The 25,084-nt window shown below is 35.2% G+C and overlaps 1 protein-coding gene across 1 annotated transcript in view; it reads right to left on the bottom strand.

The window, feature by feature from the left end:
- The window catches only part of HGF (hepatocyte growth factor), a 62,798-nt gene that overhangs the window by 18,773 nt on the left and 18,941 nt on the right, over nt 1-25,084 (bottom strand). The window contains exons 7-10 of the mRNA XM_008149569.3: nt 20,459-20,579; nt 18,936-19,054; nt 6,270-6,444; nt 2,412-2,539 (exon numbers count right to left, since the gene is read on the bottom strand). Coding sequence (XP_008147791.2) covers nt 2,412-2,539; nt 6,270-6,444; nt 18,936-19,054; nt 20,459-20,579 — 543 coding nt within the window. The remainder of the gene's footprint in view (nt 1-2,411; nt 2,540-6,269; nt 6,445-18,935; nt 19,055-20,458; nt 20,580-25,084) is intronic.

Genomic DNA, 25,084 nt, shown 5'->3' with positions numbered 1-25,084 from the left:
GTTTCTCACATAATCTAATAAATTGTGTTTTATCAACATTTATAAAGAAAGTCTGTAACTTAAGATTTTATTTTTTAAACAAAGTTATTTAATATCCAATTAGAAGAGCATTTATACATATGCTAATTGAGGTGTTGCAAGATTTAAGAAGAAATTTCTAACTTATCAATCTATATGTGAAATTTATATTTTCTGGTATATGGAGAGGATAACAGCAACATTCTTGTCAGTGTGTGTGTGTGTGTGCCCCATTAGCTTGGCAATATCAAACAATAGCATAACAGTGTTAAAATTTCACAGCTGTATGTTGAATTGTCTATTGAATAGGACTTCTTTTTTAAATTGCCCCACAGAGCCTGTGCTTTGTTTTAATGTATCAGTACAATACATTATTAAAAAAAACAACAACAATGCAATAAATGTTAAAGTATTAATAAAAAAGATAAAGCATGGAATAATGGAAAGATCATTTTAAGGAGAGTTATATTCAGTCACAGCTGTGCTAATTTGAGTATTTAGGTAAGTTATTTAAATTCTATAAAAGTAATTTCTTTGTCTATTAATTTGTGCACTTATTAGATAAGCAATAACACCTACTTAACTTCTAAAATACAAAACTCTCATTTTATATTACCTGATCTTTTAGTAAGTAATATATATATGTACTGCACACAAAAGTGTCTTAATATATATCAGAAGCTTATAAAGCAATTGTTCTTTTTTGCCTCTATGATCACAAATTATCAGTAATAGTTAAATGAACAAAATAGGAATAAAACATCCAGCTAATACCAAGTCTCCCTTAATCATTGGTTTTAACTTTATTTCCAAATGACCTTTAACATCTGCCAAAGAACAGTTAAACTGACTGAAAAGGGACTCATCCCCTCTTCTCTTTGCAACTGTGTTCAGAATTGTTTGTGAAAATGTCACTGAGAAAGAGGTTAAAGGATGGATGAGTATGGATAGGACAGTAAATCTATGAAAGGAAGCTTTAAATTTGGCTTGGACTTTTTAGGATAATTTAGGACTGACCATAACCATCATAATTAAATTTATGTGAAAAAATAATTATTTAAAAATTAGAGCTCTCGATTTACTACATACTAATACATGCCCATAACACAACATTATTAATAATCTTTGACAAATGATTTCTTTTTAAAATCTATTTCAATCTGACTTTTCACTACTACTGCTCCTGAAACAATTGCCTTCAATGGCATCTATGTTTTCAAGTACAATGGTGATTTATCTCAAACCCCATTATTACATACCATTTCCCCTGCTAACACCCAGGTCCCCATAACTCTCATCTCCTAAATTACTGAAACAATCACTCAACTGATTCCCCTGTTTGGGCCCTTGTCAGAAGTTCTGGCTATTTTCCATAAGGCAGCCAGAGTCGTCTAGTTAAAATTTAAGTCAGACAGGTCATTTAATTTCTCTTCTCAGAACCCTACAACAGAGTTCCTTCCCTTTCAGAATAAAAGTGTAAATCTTTCCAACTCCTACAAGGCCTATGCGATTTTAGCCAATTGCTCTATAACCTCATCTCCTGCAACTCTCTATCTTGCTCAGTTTCTACCAGCCACAATGATGTGCTGTTTCTTTAAATGTTTCAAGCACTCTTCCATCTCATGCCATTTTCAATTGTTGATTTTTTTTCTATCTAAAATGCTCTTTATAAACATATGCACATGGCACATGTACTCCCTGACTTTTTTCAGGTCTTCTTAATATGTAAGATCTTCCCAAACAATTAAATATATATAAAAGCCTAAGCAACCGTTAGGACCTATCGACTGAATGACTGGTCAACTGGTCACTATGATGTGCACTGACCACCAGGAGGCAGACGCTCAATGCAAGAGCTGCCCCCTGGTGGTCAGTGCACTCCCACAGCCAATCTCCCGCAGCCAGGCAATCTCCCATGGTCCCTCCCCCCGGCCAGCCCCGATGGGCCCCACTGGCTGGCCAGGCTGAGGGACTCCACCCATGCACAAATTTGTGCACCAGGACTCAAGATAAAATATAAAGTAGCAAAACCCCTCCCTTCTAATGGGAATGCTTTCTCTCTAGCACTCACCACAAACTAACTTACTATCCCGACCTTGTTTTCACTTTGCTTGTTTTCTATTTACCAGAATTTAGTTTCAAGGGGTCAAAGAATTTTGTTTTGTTTCCAAGTATATCTCCAGTGCCTAGAACTGTGTCTGGCACTGGTATACAGGCAGACAAGTGAATAAACATTGAGCAAATGAATATGAAAAAGAAATCCAATTTTAGACTCGGGGACTTTGTTTGCTTTTCAGCAAAAGCAGTGCAGTGAGAAGTAGGCTTTTGTGCGCTCCCTTTAGGCAGTTTCCCTGAATTTAATCATGCCCATATTGCAAAATGTCAACTATTACCTTGTCCTCTCGACACGTCACATTTTGGAATTTGGGAGCAGTAGCCAACTCGGATGTTTGGATCAGTGGTAAAACACCAGGGTGACTCAGCCCCATCTGGATTTCGGCAATAATTTTCTCTTAGGTCCCTATTGAGAATAAGCATGTTAATGTAAATTGCACTACTACACCTCTAGACCCCCCAGAATGTGTGCATGTCAATAATTAGAGTTCTAAGTTTTAGTTTTAGGATAGTTAGAACAATTTGGAGTTCAATATATGCAACGGACACTGCCCCATTACTGAAAAACGTGCTATCAGATGTCAGTATTCTTTTCCTCCCACCAGCCTGGAGTTCCAGACACTCCTGCTTCACAAAAGAGAGAACTGGTACCACTCACTTCATTCTTCTCACTCATTGTCAAGACTAGAACTCTCAACTGTCACACATTGAAAACTATTATTGTCTTTATGGCTCATATATAATGTAGAAACAACATGCATCTCTGCAGAATAAAGGCTATTATTAATAGTCATTAATTACTCTCACTTAAAATGAAAGTTTTGCCTAATCAAACATTTGCCATACATCATACCTATTTATTCTTTGAATTCTGTCTTTTCTTGATTCATTTAACTTGCTACATATATTTATTTTAATTACACATTACTTATTTCTTGACTTAGAGATGTTACCTAAATCTTTATAAATATTTTTGTAAAATAAAGACATAACTAGAACATAGAAACCTAACTATAGAAGTCGTCAATATAGTATATGTACATCCTTTATTTTACCAGTATCTTATAAGTATTTAGAGTTCTCAATAAGGAAAAATTCTATACAAATATTCTCTGTGTATAAAAGTATTTTAATGCAAACCTTAATATAAAGTTCACTTCAAATAAAATACTGAATCTGTGACTTGCTTTCCTAAATATGCTCTCTAATCTGAAGCAAGCTTGTACTGTCTTTTCTTACATCTGTGAATAATAATTTAACAAAATTAATATTCAATCTATTGAAACCACATTATTGACATCACTTAGGTCCAATTAGAAGTACTGCCCTGGCTGGTGTGGCTTGGTTGGTTGAACATTGTCCCGTGCACTGAAGGGTCACCAGTTCCATTCCCAGTCAGGGCACATACCAAGTTGAGGGTTTCTTTCCCCGTTTGGGGCACATGCAGGAGGCAACCAATCAAGTTTTCTCTCACACATTTATGTTTCTCTCTCTCCCTCTCTCTTTCTAAAATCAATAAAGACATATATTTTTTAAAAGAACTATAATTTTATTGATACCAAAATAAACTATTAGAAACTGAGAAGTTCTTAAGGAAGAGGCTTGGGTTTGATTATAAAATCAACAATAATTTATCTAGTAAAAATACATCCTGTCACAAACTTTGTTATTTAAGGTTATAATAAAAGTGATTGCCAATAGTTAAGGCCACAGTACAACAAGTTTTCATAGGTTATAACTATTCAAGCCTTTAGCCTTCTTATAAAATGATAAAATTATTAACTGGAAAGGTAAAGAAAATCTGTTATTTCTTTCAAACAATTTATACTTATGTTTCAAAAATGTATGTCAGTACAAAATATGTGCATTAAAATTTACATAAAATTTATTCAGTTTTGTAATTTTAGATAAATAATTGCTTAGTTAAATTTAGGGCAAGATCATTAGAGTTCTAAGGCTAACAAAAGTCTTACTTTAGGCCCACTTTAAAAATCTATATCTAATTGCCAGTGAGGTTGAACATCTTTTCATATATCTGTTGACCGTTTGTATGTCTTCTTGGGAGAGGTGTCTGTTCACTGGAAACCTATATTATCCTGTTAACCAATATCACCTCAATAAATTTAATTTAAAAATAAAATTATTTAACATACACACACACAAATCTGTATCTAGAAGCACCTCATTAATCTAGATTAAGCAAGCATGAGAGTCAAGGCGTGCCCAAATATTTTTCCTATGATCTTTCCCTTCACTTGAAGAAAGAATTGTGTACAATTCTTAAAACAAATTAATTATTATACAATTTATGTATATTCATCACCGGCACTATGGTTGAGTTATAGTTTTAAAATTGTCATTTATAAGGAGTCTCAGAAATGTGGCAAATGGTGTTTAATGCAACCACAGACACCTGACTAGCACACTATTCTCTGCTACACCACAAATATTAAATGCATCAACATTCTGAGAAAAATGTTGAGTCAGATTTTATCTGTTTTATAACAAAACTCACTATTTTCTTTTTGTATGTGGGTTTGGTTATCTTGACCAAATAAATAAATTAAGAAAGGATAGCTTAAATTCTGATGAATAACAACTAAACTTTTGATAATTTTTAATTGTGAAATGTGTGAATTACATTATTATTCTTTTCTTACAAATGAATTTAATTGGGTATTCACACATACATGATTTCTTACTTGAGTATTACCAGTCTTAGACGTTAACAGAAAGTGTGACAGGCACTGACAGTGTCTTCTCTATCTCTCTTAACTAATCTTTTCTCATGTTCTTTGCTTTCTTTACTTTGATATTTATTTCTGAGGTGTGAAACACATAGGTCAGGAATAAAAAGTATACTGCTGTGAAAAAAAAAAAAGGTGGAAAATAAACCCAGAATAACAACTATAAATTTGTTATTATAAAATAATGAAAAAAACTCATAAGCGATGAATATTTATCATCTAAGTAAATATATTAAATTAACTTAAAAAGAAAAACATGAAATACCTCCCTTCTCCAGTGGATTGGCTGACTAGTGCTCAAAATTCTCCATCTTGAAATGCTAAGCTCTCTTATTAAAATCCAATTACATAAAGCCAATATATGTTATTTATAGGTGCTATTTCAGCAAGGCACTATGAATGACATGTGTGTTATAAATTTCAAAAGCAATCATTTTATGTTCCCCATAACAAGGTGGACCATTTAAAAACACATGGCATTGTGGCTGTCTGTCCAACAAGTCAAGTGGTGAAAAAAAGCAGCCACAGAGAAGGCACATACAACCAAATAATTGACATTCAAGGGAAGTTTCTTTGGCTAAATTCACCTAAACAAATGTTTTACTTCCCCATTTTTCAAAAGCAGATCTAGAAACAATATAAAATATTCATTTAACACTTAAAAGATAAGTTTGTTTCAAGGCCGAAAATTCATCAGTTTACAATATTAGCTGAAAATAAGGTATTCCTCTTTTTGCAGGAGAAAAAGTATGTAATCTCACCTAAAGCAAATACAAAAATTTTAAAAGGCACTAGTTTAAAATTTGACTGGTTACTATTACCATTTACTGGTTTGTTAAATAGAGCTGCAGGAAAAAAAAAAAGCTATGGCCCTATCAGTGGATAGAACGTCGGCTTTCGGACCAAAGGGTCCCAGGTTTGATTATGGTCAAGGGCACGCACCTTGGTTGCAGCCTCCTCCAGGGCCCCCGTTAGAGCTTGTGCAGGAGGCAACCAATATGTTTTTCTCACATCAATGGTTCTCTGTCTTTCCCTCTCTTTTCCACTCTCCCTAAAAATCAATGGAAAAATAAAAAATACCCTAGGGTGAAGATTAACCAAAAAAAAAAAAAAAAGAAAGAAAAGAACAAAACTGTGATTAGAAACCTGTATATGTGCTTCCCAAAGCATGGTACATAAACCATCTGATTCGGAATTACCTAGAATGCTTGTTAAAATGTATATTTGACCTAAGGAATCAAAATCTCTGAGTAGATTAATTTGCCTTTTGATTATCCCTAGCACACTAAGTTTAAGGATCACTAACACAGAAATTAGTGAAAAGTAACCACCCTACCTCATTTTCCCAGAGCTTACTGCACATTTATAATCTTTGCCGAATTTACTCACTTGCACTTGAAATTTTCAGGAGTTATGTCGTGCTGGTGAGGATACTGGGAATCCCATCGCTGACATGGAATCCCATTCCAAATGGTATTGACGGTTCCTCGATAACCTTCTCCTTGACCTTGAATGCATTCAGTTGTTTCCATAGGGACACTGGTGTCATTCATAGTACTGTGAGCTATTGATTAAAAGAAATCCAAATTAATAAAAATCTTTCAAACTATCATCCTTCTGAGTGTTCATTTGCATTTGTATTACCCAGATATTTTGTCACATACATTTTTATAATAATAGAGTGGAATAAATATTAAATGTATCATTATTACTATCCCACTCAACCTAAAGGAGCAAGTTGACATGGTGGAACCGACTGTGAAATTTTTCTCCATATAAAACAGAATATTTTAGCTTGGCTTCATCTAGACCAGTTTAAAAAAGCATCAACTGGTAATTCTTAAATTTCCTGGATCTGTCTACTCATGTTTTAACATTAGATATAAAGTTTCTCTATTTATTAATGTTTAAGTACCCCATATATGTTTTTTAATAACTTTTCTTTGAAAATTGAAAAACTTCTATGAGCAATATAGTGATCAAGTAGGGAAATGAAAAAATACTTTGCTCTAAGTTTGGCCATTAAAAAAAAATTAAAGAAAAGGACGTCAAATTAGGTTGTTCTTGAAAAGTTCTTCAAGGAATTTATTTCCATAAGTCACTATAACATATATGCTAAATGTATATTTATGAAATAACTATACAATTATTCCTAAAATTAATTTGCTTAAATACATACAAAGTTGGTAATGGTATTAACCTTGGTTTTTCTCTAATATTATAAATATATTTGAATCTGATATGCTAATTTTTTTCTTTTTAATAAACTTGTTGGCATATAAAAATGCAAATTAGTTGTTCTAGCTCTTTTCTTAGTCCAACTGTAATTCTTACATTTTTTATGAAGATCATGAAAATTTCAATAAGAAGTAAAAAAAAAAAAAAATACAAAATTAAATTTTTACCACAACTTGGACTTTCTTTTTGTGTTTAATGTTACTCAAACAAAATATAACTCAAAACATTCTGGAGCAACCAAAATTCATATGCCTTCTCAAAACATACATGAAAATGTTTATGGTTCAAAAGAAATTCAATGTAAACTCCTCAGTTACCTTTGCAATTCCAATGGCATTCAAGATACTACTAGATAAAACTCAATTTGATACCCTCCTGGACAGTTTAAGATTTGAATAAATGTCTTTGATTTATCCAATCTGGAATTAGATGTATCAGTTCTCCAAAGGAGAGGTCAAAATTAGACGTGACTTTAAAGGCCGAGGATGTCTATAAAAGTGTTCCTTATTTAATAGAGTAAAATTTTTAATGGCTTTTCACTTTTATTTAACTTTATATTTTTCTTACAAATAATTACTACCTCATGTGGCAAAATGCTTTATTTCATTAAATTCCATAGAGTTTGAAGTTATTCTATGAAGCTTTGTGAAAAAAGGAGGAAGATTAATTAATGACCATCCCAAAGACTGGAATATGTTGTATATACAGATTTCTACAAATTTGCCTTTTAATAACATCAACTTATTTTTAAATGTTTTAATTTTTATGTACCTACTTTAAGAAAAAAAAAAAGTGCCTCAGAATTATCCTAAGTTAAAAGGAAATTCAAATTGAGATGAGAAAGTGGCTGAAGATTGACCCCATAGACTGCTCAAGGTTGATAGCCTAAAGAATGTTTACATATGTATTATAACAACAAAAATTATTGGGCAGGAGAAATAACTTGTATAGAAAAAATTGGTTCTAATTAACCAAGTCCTCTATGATTTTAATGTTTCCTAAATTTCTTTCAAGAAATAGCAAATAAGATGGATTTCATAGGTCCTGAGGAACTATATATATATTTCATTTAAAAAAATGCCACTAAGCTACTATATTTCTGATTATTTGAGTTTACTGTTAAATTATGTGAGGAGACTGTGGGGCAGTCTTTAAAGGATGATAACTCTAAAACAGATAAAAGACCAAGCTCATATTGACATATTTCATATATAGCTACAAAACTATATGTGACTAGAGGCCCAGTGCACAAAATGTGTGCATGGGAGGGGTGTCCCTCAGCCTGGCCTGCACCCTCTCACAATCCGGGACCGCTGACTCCTAACCGCTCACCTGCCTGCCTGCCTGATTGCCCCTAACCCCTCTAACTGCCTGCCTGATGCCCCTAACTGCTCCCCTGCCTGCCTGATCACCCCTGACCACTCTGCCTGCTTGCTTAATCACATCTAACCACTTCTGCCTGCCTGCCTGATCACCCCTAATCACTTGCTGGGGGGGGGGGGGGCAGAGCCAGCCCGGCAAGGGACCGTCTGCCTACTTGATTGCCCCTACCACTGGCCTGCCTATCTGATTGCCCCTAATCACTTTCCTGCCTACCTGATCACCCCTAACCACTGGTCTGCCTACCTGATCACCCCTAACCACTCTGCCTGCCTGCCTGATCCCCCCTAACTGCTTGCTGGGGGCGGGACCAGCCCTGTGATAGGCTGTCTGCCTACCTGATCACCCCTAACCACTGGCCTGCCTACCTGATCACCCCTAATCACTTTTCTGCCTACCTGGTCACTCCTAACCTCTGGTCTGCCTGCCTGCCTGATCTCCCCTAACCACCTCTACCTTGCCCTCACCACCGTGGCTTTGTCCAGAAGGACGTCCGGATGGTCCTCCAGAAGACATCTGGTCTAATTAGCATATTACCCTTTTATTAGTATAGATGAGAAAAAAGACCAAAAAAATGTCCCCAGGAATACATAAATTTGTTAGCTTAGCATATTAAGAAGAAAAGTTTTCATTCCCTCACTTCTTGGACACAAACTCCTGGATAGCAAATTTGTGACCTTGGTCAGAACTCAGAGTCCTGACAATGGGACAAACAGAGTTAGAGCAGTCAAAGCAAAAACACTTCTATTAATCTTTCCACAAACCTCTTTTACTTTCTTACTTATTTGTATATATTGTTTTATTTGTTTATTACTGACCCATATTTTTTCAAGGCTGAAACTATGGCGCCATATTTTCACATGGAAGTCATCACTAGCTTTTGTTTAATGAAAAAAAAAAAGAACTGCCCGCCACCTCCGACACACACACACACACACACACACACACACACACACACACACCAAAAAAAACCACACCTTGACTTAAAGGAAACCCATCTGTCACCAGGAGCATGGTTGAAAGATTCATATTTTTAAACGGAAATACAGTATAGAATTCCTTAGAGAGCAGTTTTTAAAGAAGTTTGGGGGGCAAGAAGTTTTAAAGCTATTTTGGAGGGCTTATTTCCCAGGCTCAAGTATTACTCTGGCACTGTGAACATGTAACAGCAAAACTTAGTCTTAATGAGTCCCCATCAATCACCTTCAGCTAGATATGGGCCCAACACATCTTACTAGGAACCTAGATTGAGTCTGAGCCAATCAGAGATTAACATGCTCTTCTTCTCCTTGGACAACAGTATCGTTTGCCAGATATCAACCTAAACAATTAAAAAAAGGGAATATGATATTCAGAGATGGTGAGGGATTTGGCTATTATTTGATGGAATTTCTAAAAGTGGCAGCAAATTCAGAGGGCTGTTTCCTCCACTACTATGTGAATGTAGCCTCTCATTATATAACTATGCCTGTGTGGAGATGAGAGAGCAAAATTTTATGCCTACTGTGTTAATGTAAGATTAAATATAAAGTGTCACTTTTAGAGAGTATTGCATTTTCCAAGTAATTTTTCATAAGCACCTTTTACAAACTGACACTATTGTAGAAATACTTAGAATCGTTAAAATGTGAAACAATACATAGTGCTTTAAACAATTTGAATTACACTGCTCTCTGTAAAAGGGAGATAATTAACAGAAACAAATATTATCATAGTTCATTAGGAAATTAATACTGGGAAAATGAAAGGAGTAAGCAATAATATGATCATCAGAAAATACTAAGAGAATGCCAATAGATAAAACTAGTAGAAAATAACTATTTTCCTAATTTGAAGGTAAATATATAACCTCAAACACTTGATGGTTTTACTTATTCTTGTGTTTTTAGTTCAGTGGAAATATTACCTATGATTTTAACTACAAACTAGTAGTATTTAGATAGCATTTTACTCTAACTAAAAAGTACCTTCTGAAGTTAGTGCATCTGTATTTATCCCACTTGACATTCAGCTGCTAGCAGTAACCGCATAGACCAAACTACATAATTCTGGTGGCAATGTATAAGAATAAATAACAAAGGCCAAAAAGATAAATTAGTACAAGATAATTAGTTTTCATGAATCAATAACTCATGTAGCTGCCTAATAAATATTACCCAATGAGGACCATGATGCATGATTTGTCCATAGACCCTTTAATGTGATATAAATGTTTGATCTTTGCTGCCTACATACATACTTACTATTCAAACAAGATGATTTATTCCTGAACTGCAATAAAATATACTTCTTCAGCTGTCCTACTGTATAAATATCAAAACCTGGTTCAAAAACAAAACAAATGTTTTATGCCAATTACTTTGGGGAGGGCTATTAAATGTTAGGAAAGGTGTTCCTTTAGAATTAATACTTTAACATGGCACCTAAATTAAGGGATGGATTTGAAGAGTCTCTGGAAGCCAAGTGAAGTGTTAAATAAGCACAGAAATATCCTCATATGTTGGCGGAAACTGATGAAGTCTAGCCAAAGCAACATGTTCTTTAAATACTGCATTCCCACGTACACAAATATTTTTGCAAGTAATGTCTACCAAACTCATACCGAAACTACCCAGAACTTTTCTGAGAGTTCCTCACAAATAAAACATTTGCCAGAGGCGTCATTAGTGATCACCCTTTGGAGCAGATGCAAATATATTTATATGATCCTTGGTGGCCTATGAGAGAAAGAATGCTTTCCTTTGATGATTGACATGAAATTTTCTGTTTGGAAATGCTTTAAGGAAAACAACATTTGCTAATTAAATGTTTTACTGTCCTGTTAGAATACAATCAAATACAATGGGTACTTCTTGGAATGCTAATTTCACTTTGCTGGTGTGGATTGCTAGTGGGAACTTTAAGGTTTAGGACAATGGACATCAATTGTGATGCAATATGTGGAACAAATATCTGCTTCCCCCCCCCAAAAAAAAATACAAAACACAGTAGAACAAGATGACTAATAAATTCGATCCGTTTTCTCTGTGAAAGGCTAGCCAAATCTATGCAGAGAGACCACATGGCCCTGATGGAGGTCCATGGCCACTGAAGAATTCTAATGCACAGACATATTACAGAGAGCCACCCCATGGCGCTGTAAGACTTACATGGACAATAAGTAAAGCCCTACATTTACATTTCCCCTGCGCACCCCAAAACTTGGTTTTCCCAGTGGTGATAAGCTATTGCTGTTCTTTTGACTCTAGTGAAGAACAAGTTGCTTCACAGGCCCTTAGACCAGTGGTCGGCAAACTCATTAGTCAACAGAGCCAAATATCAACAGTACAACGATTGAAATTTCTTCTGAGAGCCAAATTTTTAAAGCTTATACTTCTTCTAACGACATTTCTTCAAAATAGACTCGCCTAGGCCATGGTATTTTGTGGAAGAGCCACACTCAAGGAGCCAAAGAGCCGCATGTGGCTCGCGAGCCGCAGTTTGCCTACCACCGCCTCAGACCAATACTTGCTTATTCTTCCGACTAAGTTCATCAACCCACTTCTTACTCCCAGCTATTGAAGAGCAACTGAAATGCAGGCTCTACTCTATGACGGTCCCTGGAGATTCAGAACAGTGTGTAAAGCTATTCGCCTGTCAACAGACTTGTATTCTTTGGGGCCACAAAAGACAGGACCGGGCTCAATGTAAATTTAAAGAGTTTCTCTTTTTAAAATTGATGTGGGAAAGTAGTATAAAGACCTCCAAAGTGCAAACCTCAAATTGCTTGCACGTTTGCTTTCCATGTGAACCTACAATTCCTAACTGAAACTTTTCCCTGGACTTTATCCAAGCCTTTTCTGGTATAAAATGCTCAAGAGACAAGACTTTCATGAAAGGTCTTCAATTCTGTACTCTTATTCCTCAGTAGATGACTTGGAAAAAAACCTTGAAGTATAAGATCTTTCCCTTGAGAACAGTATTGATAGTATTGTTTTTTCCTGACTCAGACTACAGTAAGAAGATTTTATTCCTATGAAACTCTGTCTGGCGTTAGATGGATTAATAAAATTCAGAGAAATAACCAGCTTTCTTTAAGAAAGAAAATAATTTCAGTGTGTTTGAATGTAACTTTAGGAAATTATTTTCTCAACATACAAACATACTGAATTGTTAAAGGTAGATATTCTCTTAAAATTATACCAATGTATATTAGTTACTAGGAGGAAGGGTTCTTTTCATTAATGACCAATGGCAACATGACTGTATGAGCCTGCGCAGGCTGCCATAACAAAATACCACAGACTGGGTGGCTTATCCAATAGATGTGTATTTTCTCACAATTCTAGTGGCTGGTAAGTCCAAGACCAAGGTGCCAGTCAATTTGGTTCCTGGGTTGCATATGGCTACCTTCCCCTCATATGGTGAAGTGAGAGAGTGAAAGAGATCCCTCTTCTTCTACTTATAAAGCCACTAATCCTCATTTTACTTTATTTAACCTTAATTACATCTAAAAGCCCTATCTCCAAATACAGATACAGTAGGGGTGAAGATTTCAATATATGAATTTTTGCGGGGGAGGGACAGAATTCAATCTATAACAATATTTTTAATAGAAATCCTAGCTACCAAAGATCTGCCTTGTTCAGAATTCTGAAGTGGGACGGTTTTCAACAGACATAAAGTTTCAGTTATGCAAGGTGAGTAAATTCTAGAAATCTACTGTACAACATAGTACCTATAGTTAACAATACTGTACTGTATGCTAAAAAATATGTTGAGAGAGATCTCACGTTAAGTGTTTTTACCACAATAAGTAAATAAATAAATGGCAGGGGATGACAGAAGGAAACTTTTGAAGGTGATGGATATGTTTATTACCTTGATTCGTGGGTATATGGATGTGTTTAAACCCATTAAATTGTAACATTAAATATGTGAAGCTTTTTATATCAATTACAACTGAATAAAGTTGTTAAAAATAAAATGGTCTGGACACTTACATATCTAGAAGTTTAAAAAACAAGGAAAAGAAATAGAAGGAAAAAAAATAAGGCAACTCATGAAAAGTCTTGTCTATTTTGTCCGTAAGGTAAAGACCATCAAGACAACCAGCAACAAAGGGACAAAAATTAGGCCAGGGAAATAAGAAACCTAAGGATGAGTTGATGAGGTGATGGGAAGAAGGTACAAAGCAAATTTTCCTGGTAGACAATGTCTGACAGAAGCTAAGTTTTCATACGAAAATCAAAAAGCATAGAAGAAATTCCAGGAAACACAAAAAGAAAATTAAAACTATCACTTTGTAGGAAAGTAATATTCATTAATTCAACAAATATTTGTGGAACTACTACCATGTGCACGACAAAGTACTAAGCACTATGGGATACAAAAAGAGATATGGTCCTTGTTCTGTTGGAGCTTGCAAATCTTGATAGTGCTGTTAACTAAAAAATTTCAAAAATAAGTATGAAAACTGGACTCTAAGAAGTACATGGAAAGAGAGGCTGATGGTGCTATAAATATATAATAAAGGATTTGACCAACTCAGGGACATTGAATGAAGAAATGATAACTGAGTTGAACTTTGAACTCGTGAAGGAAGAGAAAATTGTTCAAGGCAGAGGAAATGGCAGAGGTGAAGGAACTATTATGACCATATGGAAAATAATAAGGTGTAAGAAGGTAACTATTCTGGATAGAACAGAGAGCATGGAGAGAAATATGGTAGTACATGAGGTTAGAGATAGCAAGAAGTCTGTTAACAATTGATTTAAATAATCAATGAGAGTTCCTGAGGGACATCAACCACAACAGTTTTTCAATTGCCAGAGAACTGTTCAAGTTCAGTTCAGAAAAATACAATTAATGCCAACAAATATTATTATTTCTTCCTTTAAAACAGTGAACAAACTGTTTATCAGAATATAAAGTTATTATAGGAAAAAAACATAAGAAAATCAGTACTTCATTTAGGCACTGTATAGGCCCTCTAATCTTATATGTTTGCAATGTTTTAAAATTTCATATCCCTGGCAATCTGTTAAACATGATATTGCTAGAATATGTGGGGCTGCTGTCATTGGGTAGACAACCTGTCCTGAGGAAAGTGGTGTGAAGGAAGACTGAGAAGGCCTGTCCTGGACCACCCTGGCACACACTGGTCAGGTGACCAGCAAAGCTCATTCTTCACTTTCAGTGATACACTGATAGTAAGATTAGAAGGTTGGGAGCAAAGTGACAACAAATGTGTGGTTCAGTCAGCTTTTTAACAAATAAAAGTAACTGAGCAGTATTCAAATCCTTGGCTCGGAAAGGTGAATATCCTAATGTCAAGGCAATGTCAGCTTTCACTTCACTAGTTCGTGCTAACGCTCTGAAATTGCAGTTTTATCAGAGGTCTTGGTCTGTTTTGTTCACTTCTACATCCTGAGAATCTAAAAAGCATTTGACATATCTGATCTACTCAGTAAATACTTATTAAATAAACCCTATAGAAAAGAGACAGACAACCTCTTGGTGTTCTCCATGTACTCCCTGGAATTGCTGTTATGTCCAAGGCTTGTACTTCCACTAGTAATTACTTATGACATTGTATGAGCTTCAGAGAAAACTGAACTTAGATGTGCTATGAGCACACACATCAATCACCTGTATTTCATTATAGGCAAAATTAAACTTATCTTTCTCCTCAAAATTTTAACTTTCTCAAATATTCATCATCTACCCATTAAGGTAGGATATATTTTAGACTTTTCTCTATCCCTATATTATTTCCCACTACATCCAATTTGTTTTTATCCTGGACATTATACCTATTTAGTATTGTTCACATCCTTCCTCACCCTGTTATTCTCACAACTTACTGCCTTAGTTCACATTCTCTTTATTTCTAATTGGCCTGTTAAAATCAGACCCACCTGCCTCCTTCCTCAGCCCTCTCCATGCCAAATACTTGGAATGTATAGTAATTCTTCAAGATCAGTGGTCTTCCAATGTTCTTTTTTTTTTTTATTTTTCTCCTGTTACTAAAGGAATTTTGAAAAATTATTCATATTTCCTCTTATGTTTTTAAGTTGACCTCTATACTTTTTATGGTTTAAATAGTTACAAAATATGTGATTTCTAGCACACCTATTGACATTTTTTTAGACAAAAAAATTTCATATAATTTTTAAATGGATTTCATAGGCTGTAAATACCACAGGGATTTGATACCTTCCTGTTTCTTATTAAAATGTACATCAAGTTCTTTTTCTCCTTCAATCATCTTTCCATTCCACTTTACCCTAAAATGTTATTCTAATGCAATTCATTTTCTTTTCTGTTGGAGTCTTTTATTCCTTGCCCCATTATACTTTTCTAAAAGATTTTAATATATTAAAATTGAGTTTTTTAAATTTCTTGTGACCACAAGATTCTAAGAGATACACACATACACTAAACACACACACACACACACACACACACACAAAATGTGTAAATGTATATATAGGTATATATTCTGGATAGAGAATACACCCTATATAATAAAAGGTTAATATGCAAATCGACCGAACGGTGGACCAACTGGTCGCTATGACGTGCACTGACCACCAAGGGGCAGACGCTCACTGTAGGAGCTGCCCCCTGGTGGTAGTGCAGCAGCGGTGGTGGGGAGTGGTCCTAAGCCAGCAGTCAGACATCCCCCGAGGGCTCCCGGACTACGAGAGGGTGTAGGCCAGACTGAGGGGACCCCCGCCCCCCCGAGTGCATGAATTTCATGCACGGAGCCTCTAATATTATATAATGTAACAAGAGTTTAAAAGTTTCCCTTAAACTTTAGAGAGGATAAGTGACATAATCAACTCTATTTTTTTCTTCAAACATATTGAAAACTCAGAATGAATTCAAGCAATTGGGACTGAGAGATAACCAGAAAGCTCACCCAAGAATCAAATAATACAAGTAAAATGTGATAATCAATATTCTCTTACAACCAGTGCATGTGAACCTTTGTGTGGTATATAGAATGCAATTATGGCCCCCAAGATTCCCACCTACTGGTGTACACACTGTATAACTGAGTGTGGGTGTGAACATTATGGAACCACTCCTATGATTAACTTATTAGCTTATATTAGCTTCATAAAAATGAAGTGAATTTGCAGATACAGTTAAAGTCCCTCATCAAAATCAACTTTAAGTTAATTAAAGAAATTAACTTTATTTATGAGCCTTAGATGAGCCTTTCCTAATCAAGCAAGCTCTTTAAAAGAGGGTATCGGGGTAAGAAGCTTAAAGGAACAGAAAGCTATCCTGTTGGCTTTTAAGAGGTAAACTGACTTATTGTGGAGAGGATCATATAGTAAGAAACAACAGGCATTCTCTAGGAGCTGAAGACTTCAGCACTATAACCACAAGGAACTGAATTCTGCCAATAACCAGTGAACTTGGAAGGGAACCCTGAGTCTTTGATGAGACCGTAGTTCTGGCAGGCATCTGGATCACGGCTTTGTGAGATCCAATACCAAGAACCCGCCTAAGTCATGCCTGCACTAATGACCAACAGAATCTATGAGATAATAAATATGTATTGTTTTAAGCCATCAAATTATTTTTGTAATTTGTTATGCAGCAGTAGAAAACTAATACACAATTGAAATTTGATTTTGCATTATAGGCTTTACCAAACTAATACAAAATTTCTTGATTCTTGCATTATAAGCTTTATTATATATTGAAGCCAAAATATTATGAAAGGATATTCATAAAACATTATCTCATACTTTGCAGAACTCCAAATGTCAACTTTTATTCATTTTATAAACTAAAAGCTTCCCTGTAATAAATTATTTCTAAAATATTTCCAAAGCTCAGAAGAGTATTTTAATCTTAACATTAGGTTTGACTCACTTCTACCATTTTCTTAGAACTAACATCCTATAAATACCACCCTCTATTTAACAAACCCATCAGAATTATTGCATGCTACTTGCATAATTAGTCGACTTTTCCTCAGACAGAAAAGAAAGAACATCTATCTAATAGTTAGGAAGTGTTACATTCATTCCATTCCTCTCCTCTCCTAATGTCCTTTAAAAATAACCAACGATTGGTTGGGAAAATGAAGAGGAGAGCAACACGTGGATATTTTATGGGGGGGGGGGGTGGTATCAGTTGAAGGGTGAATGTGCAGATGAGTATGCTTGTGTGTATGCCTAAGACACACAAAAAATGGAAGAGACAATTTATAAGAGTACCTAAAACACACACAAAAATGGAAGGAAAATAATTGTTTTGTTGTACCTAAAATGGTCTAGAATGATGGAAAGAGTAACAAGATTTTAAAAGTCAACAAGTGGAACTAATTCAATCTATACAGAGAAACACTGTCACAGGAGTTGTCTTTTATTTTAAAGGACCGAGCAGATGATTAAATTTCCTTGGAACATTGTGTTCACATTGAGAGCCTTCCAGATTCTGTAGTTACTTCACATATGCCAGACATGGCCCCTTTCTATGGGCTTTGATTTGTCCGAAACACTTCCTTTTATTAGCAGGTCTAAGTGAAGAGAGATTTACCTTGGCAGTATCATACTGTGGATAACACCGAATTAGGTTTGTTCAAAGGACTATCCCCATCCGCTTTATAATATCAAGTCAATTATGTCATTATTACACCTTACTAAATTTATGCAATTCTACTGGTCTTAAAGCCTTTTAGGATTCAGCTGAAAAAATAAGACCCATCTGTACTCATAGAAATAAAAGCATATCTATATCTAATTATTATCCATTAGTATTATTTCAGAAAAGAGTAAAAAAGATGTGAGTGAATCATGAAGGAGAGGACAAAACATACAGATACCACAAAGCAAGTGAGAAAAGAAGCTGTTTACCATAAATTCAGAGAGTGGGAGCGGGTAAAGGACAGTATATAGAAAAGAATTGTAGAAGTACTAACAGAGGTTGAAAGAGAATGCAGGTTGTGTACAAGGACAACCTTGGGGACCAGCTCCTAGAGATTAAAGATTTATTATTCATTACTGCAGCTTCTGTCATTCACCAGAGGAGGTTCACAGTGAGCTGACAGCCAATGTAACGTCTGGGGAGGAAAGGATACAGGATGGGAAGGTAAGAGTCTAAGGTCCTAGCTTTTACAGCCTAATGACATTATGACACTGCATATAATCTCTGATCTTTTTCTCCTTCTGTGGATTTTTTTTTCCTTGATGACATGAGAATGCTGAGGCCTTTTGATAAGTACAAATGTTTTGTGTGTATGTGTGCAGTTGCGTATTTCTCTCTTTCAAAATAACGGATTGGGTAGGATTATGTAACACATTTTTAAAATATTAAAACCTACACACATTAAAGCATCAAGTAAAATAGTTGTTAACCTGTCTCACTAATAATCACCTGCTTCGATTCAATCTGTGGGAGGAAAAGGAAGCAATAAATTTGACCCCAACTTACCACACATTTTAATTGCACAGTACTCCCAAGGGGTGTCAGGGTCAAGAGTATAGCACCATGGCCTCGGCTTGCCATCAGGATTGCGGCAATAATTATCATCAAAGCCCTTGTCGGGATATCTGCAAACCACACCAACAAAAGTGTCACGTAAATCTGCCTGGAAACACCTCCCAGCCCCCAGCTCACAAAAGAACTTCTGATTCAGCTCAGATACTGCTAGCTGAGGGTAAAAAAAAAAAAAAAAAAAAAAAAGTTCTCTGTGTTTTGCCTTACAAGGACTGCTAATCATGGACTGTTGAATCTATTAACTTACATATTCCACCCAGTATAGAGTACCATCACCTTTACTAATAAGTTAAGTCCATTGGGTACCTGACTGCCATTTGAGGTCCCAAACCTAAACCTCTTTTCATAAAGCCCAGTTAACAACAGATTACATAAACATGACCTCGTGTAAAAGGCTCATTAGAAAAATAGGTCTTCTTCCATGGCAGGCTTTGAGTTTAAACCGAAAGGTAGGTTTCAAGAGCTGTTACTAATGATAGGTCAATTCTGGAACCAGAGCCTTTCTGGGTCATGTCCTCCCCTCCCCTGGAGCAAGAGACAAACTCCATCACACCCCTTTCTCTATACCCGCCTCCCTTTCAATTAACTGGGGCCCGCCTTGGTGACTTGATTTTAATTGCTACCATGTCCCTTCTGCTCTCACTTGAAGGACTAGAGATGCACTGAAAAAATAAAGCAGAGTTTTCACCTCATTTAGAAAAACAATACATAAAAAATATAAAGAAGAAAAAACACCTTTCTAAAAACACATTTCTAAACAAAGATAGGGATAAAGCTTCCTCTGGAATTATTATCTGTATTTTTAGTCTTTATAATAAAAACAAGACTTTTTTTTTTTTTCAACTAAAGTGTTTCATGTGAAATGAATGGGCCAATGTAGATATTTCTTTTAACCATTTAAGTTCGAAACCTACTTCTGAGGAGAAAGTAGACTTGGTTACCTGACTTCCCCAGATTGACAATTTCAACATGCAGCAGGATAAAGCAGCCAAAGGATCATTTGCTCTACCTTCCATTCCCTTTCCCTGGGCAGGACCTCTGTCATGTGGTCACACATGGGAGCCCATGTTACCTAACTCACTGAAGATGTGGCCCTAGGAGACTGGCTTGTATTTAGCAATAATGCCTCCTCCCACAGCTCAGGTTGGTCATGGAGATCACTATTGAGTGGGCCTCTGTCTTTTTCCTGCTGTGGGAGAGAAAGAGGAAGCTCCTGTTAGTGCTTCCCTTTCACACTCCACGGGTGCTCCTCAGGACCGTCCTGATTTCTGGGAATCGGAACCTAGTCAGCCAAGACCAACTAGAAGTGTAACAGCACTCACACACCTCATCATAAATCCCTTTGCCCAAGACTTTCCAGAAAACATTGTATAAAGAGAATTTCCATTTCAGTTTGTCAGGGAGCAAATAACCGCTTGAGAAAAGAATCACTGGTAGCATGGTTGGTGGTATTTTACCTTTCTGGCACGAATTTGTGCCGATGTGGCGTCTGATGATCCCAGCGCTGACAGATCTTGCCTGATTCCGTATGATCCATGGGACCTCGATAACTTTCCCCATTGCAGGTCATGCATTCTACTAATAAAATTAAAGCATGGCATGTTAATTGCTTCTGACAGAAAAATCAAAAACACCACTGTTCCATTTAAAGAACAGTAAATCATCTGTTTCACAAAGAGATTTCTAGAAAAACTTACATATTTTAACTTTAAATTATGGCTTAATGTCCATAAAGAATGACATAAAATACTCCTTAAAGAACTTTTCATATAGCTTAAATGAGATTTTTGTACTCAGTGTCATACAGATTTACCACAGGGCCAGGAAATTACCTTTCTAATTTTTCAATAACTGTCCAGAGGTACTTAGAAACTGGAAATATCAGATAGAGCCTTGGGGTTTTCCTCTTGGTTTGTCTAAACTGCAAGGGATCTCAGTAGTTATACTGTCAGTACAATAAAGCCACTCTCTCAGCCGAACTTCCAATTACATGCACAGGAAATGAGTATACATCTTACTCCTACGATCAATGCCCAAATTGGGATGAGACAGGTTGTAGAGACCAGCTTGGAATAGAAATCTGCTACTATTCAAAGAATATTTTAAAAGAAGAAAGCATAGCTCCTTTCTGTTAGCAAATATCCATGTTGAATAACTGGGCAGGCTTTATTCTTATCTAGCTTAGGATAGAAGTTGACCTACTATTGAACTCCTTGTACTCACTGTTTTTAAAATGTATAAGTTGACCTAGTTAGGCAGAATCTTACTGATGATTCTATGTGGTTAATTAATAGTTCTCTTCTGGCTGGCCTCTTATGTCACACTGAAAACCCTGAATCACATCAACTATCTGAAAAAGATACTTCTCAAATGGACAGGTTGATTTGTGGTCCAGCAGGCAACCTGTGGAATAAATCTTTGCTTGGCTTTCCTACGGATCAGGCCAACTTCCCCAAACACATCATTTGTATCTTGTGATTACTGAACATCTAACTTTAGCTGAAAGGGAGCAAAGATGTCAATGTTTCATTTTACTTACCACGATCTAGCCTAATTAGCATTTGTAATAATTTGGGGTATAATATCAGAAAAATCACTTTGAACCTTTGATTTGTATAATCTAATAGGACATTAACTATTAACTCTCCGAAACATGAGACAGTTTGGCTTGATACATCTACTTTTCATGTAGTTTAATCTGTGAACTAAGGCAAGGGACCAATTCAGCTTCCTCTCATTTGGTCCTGAGATTCCCAGACTACAGTCTGTAAGCATGTGCACTATACATTACAGGGGTCCAAGAGATATTGATGAAGGTTCTCTGTTTGGGCAAGGTCACTTCAACATTGAAATGCTCAACATAGGTTATGCCTGATCACATAAGAGCTTTCCATTTGAATGTGGTACAGATTGACTTAGTTCCCTTTCTTAAAAGAATGCAAGGTTTGATATCTTCACAGAAAATGATGTGATGTTTATCATTGTTGTTTGCTCCTTTGTAATGAATAAAATTGAATGAAAAACTGAATGCAATTCAATGAGAAAACAGAATAAATACTATGGTCAGACATAAGAGATAAGGGCCCACATACGCAATTTCTAACCTTATATAGTACTCAAGGAATTAAAATATATCTATTTTGTCTCCTTCAGCAAATGCAGCTTATAAGAGTATATCCCCTTACACGCGAGTGCATAAAGTTATTCTCTAGGAAGCTGTACTATGGGGATTATTATAAAACATTTTTCCTGGGGACTTTAGGATTTTTTATTTTCTTATAACCACTTTCTAGAATGAGTGTGGTAGACCAGTGCTTCTCCAAACTTGAATATGCATAAAAAGTCACTTTGAGATCTTGTTAAAGGGCAAGTTCTTATAAAGGATTTTGGGGGTGGGGATCCTCCCAGCGGATGCTGATGCTTCTGGTACTTGGATCTCATGGTGAGTAGCAAGTTTGTAGATAATCTGTTCTATTCTAAAAGTTCTAAGTGTTTGTCAGTAATAGCTTTTTAGAAGAGAGTGGATTTTACCTGGTCCTTGATGAGAGTTGGCTAAGCTAAAAAGGGGCAAAATACCATGAAATGGTATAGAAATGTGAATTAGCATGCTATGTTTATAGTAAAGCGAAGAGATAATTATGGATGCAGTTTCAGACCTAGTGAGTTTTTTTTTTAATAATAAAAGTTAACAAGAATGATGTTAGATTTTTGTAGTCAATGAATGTATTATGGTGATAGAAGTGAGATGCTAAATATATTATCGTTACATATTCTTTGATTATTCAGTACTTTTAATGTATAAAAAATCATCTGATCTATGTAGGGAGGAAAGAACTCACAAAATCTTAAAGGACTTACCTAAAAGAGAAAATGTCAAACTTGTGCTTGGAACACAGGTCTTCTGACCCATAGTCCAGTGTTCTTTCCATTCTCCCTCATTGCTTTTGTGTCCTACATATTTTAATGTGCCCTCTATACATTCTAACTAGTCATACTTTAAGGTAGACTGATAACAATAATTTTAGAAAGTCAACCTCCCTGAGTTTTTCAACATTGTCCCAATTACCTTTTGCTCTCCTGTTTATAACAGTAGGTTGTCCTCCTGTTGGATTTCCACCTACTGGGGCATGTGGAAAAGGAGGCCGTGGGAAAGCAAGTAGATTGGCCATCTTTTCCAAGGTTTGTTGTGTTACCTCTGCGTCAAACCATCAGTTTAGTCTTAAAAAATTACCTCAAGAAAGCCAGACTTTAAACTCACAGTCACTTTTCAAACTTCCAGAATTCTAAGACTCTTCTAAGTTTTTGTAGCTCAAAGTTAAGCGGTACAGGTAGGACAGGTAGAAACTAAGTCCACCTACTCAAGGAACCAGGTGAAAGCATAATCTATTTAACAGTTCAAGAGGGTGAGGATTGCCCTCCTGCTCTATTTTTTCCCTCTCTCTTTACTGTGGTAAGTGTATTATTTAACCCTTCTAGCAAGTTCTTTTCTTTTTAAAAAAAGAAACAAAACGTACAAAAAAGTAAAATACTAATCCAGATCACATAAATGCAAACTAAATAAATATTTCTATTCATAAGTAGAATTTTTTTTGGAATATAGTTTTGACCTAAGTAGTAGTAGGAAACTATAAAATGACACATAATTGTAACATAAGTAGGATTGACTTAACATCTTTCTCACCATATTAACTAACTCAAAAAATATTGTGTTCCATTTTTCTCAATCCTAAAACCACAGTGATCTGAGTTTACAGACTAAAAGAGATATTTCAAAAGTATTTCTCAGCAAATTCCATGGTGGTGATTATTTCAGAAAAACTGAATATTTAAAATATGGATAGTCTCACAAATCCACATTTATAGATAATAGTTTTATTTAAATCTTTGTTTTTATAAAGTCTTTCTCCATGCAGAGTATGGATTTAACACACAGTATTATTTGGGATATTATGTGTGAGACATTAAAAAATAATTATTATGGCTTAAAATGTATTTACTCGGATATCTGACAATCATTAAAAAGACATCTGTTCCACTGACTAGTGTTGGCTTTATTTTAAATCCCAAGCAAATGTTAAAACAAGAAATTAGATTTTACAAAGCTCAGTTTTCCACAATCTTTGAATCAAAGATTGGCATTTCTACTGAAATGCTTAATATATTTCAAAGTTTTAAATTATAAGAAAATAATATTAACCATTACATATCAGATATATATTGTCTATGAACCAAACTTTCTAAAAAATTTCAGATGAGTATTTAGTCAAAAATTTGTTACAAATATTTCAAAAAAATATATACTGTTCTACATGTATTTTCTAAAAGAACAGTTTGAAGTTTGACTTGAGGCATTTTTCTTGCTTAATTTTAAATATCCAAAATTATTTGATTATTTCTACCTCATCCATAATGATATAACCTTTGGAAATTGCCATTTAATAAATGAATATACACAGATGAAAATGACTCACTGATGATATTAAGTATTCTAGATTTTGAGGTTTCCCCCTTATATATGTATCTTAATATAAATGAACATCATTTGTACATTATTTTGAGTATTTTATTACTTATTTTATAAAGAGCTGTTTTTCTTTATTCATGTATTGATAGTGCTTCTTATTTTAGATCCTCTTTATTAAAATCCTGCTAAAATATTGTTCATTATAGAATAAATTTAAACATCACAACTCAACTCAGTTCATACTCTCTGAGATATGTTTAGCCTATAGGGCAGATAGATGTTGGTTTACTTCTCTCACGGGAGCATTTTTCTACTATTGTCAGATTTCTAATTGTTTCCAGAAAAAGCATATCTGCAACCTTCAGTGCCATTGTAACCATCAGCCTCACGCACCATTATATTAATGAGCAATGCCCTTTTCCAAGGGAGCTGTAATGACCTAAAATGATTAAAGGATGTTAGAGATATATAATCTAATGACATAAGAGTAACTGGAAAGAGGACTTTTACAATTACTTATTTTTCTAGCATGTTTGTTCTACATTAACTATCAGTTCAGATCTATGCCAGTGTATTTTGATAAATGTCTCTCTTATAAACCAGTGGTTGAAAAGTTACG

This window comes from Eptesicus fuscus, chromosome 14, assembly GCF_027574615.1.
Source record: "Eptesicus fuscus isolate TK198812 chromosome 14, DD_ASM_mEF_20220401, whole genome shotgun sequence".
In the NCBI taxonomy this organism is placed as follows: domain Eukaryota; kingdom Metazoa; phylum Chordata; class Mammalia; order Chiroptera; family Vespertilionidae; genus Eptesicus; species Eptesicus fuscus.
The sequence above is the reverse complement of the archived record's forward strand: the minus strand, read 5'-3'. Positions and strand labels throughout refer to the sequence as shown.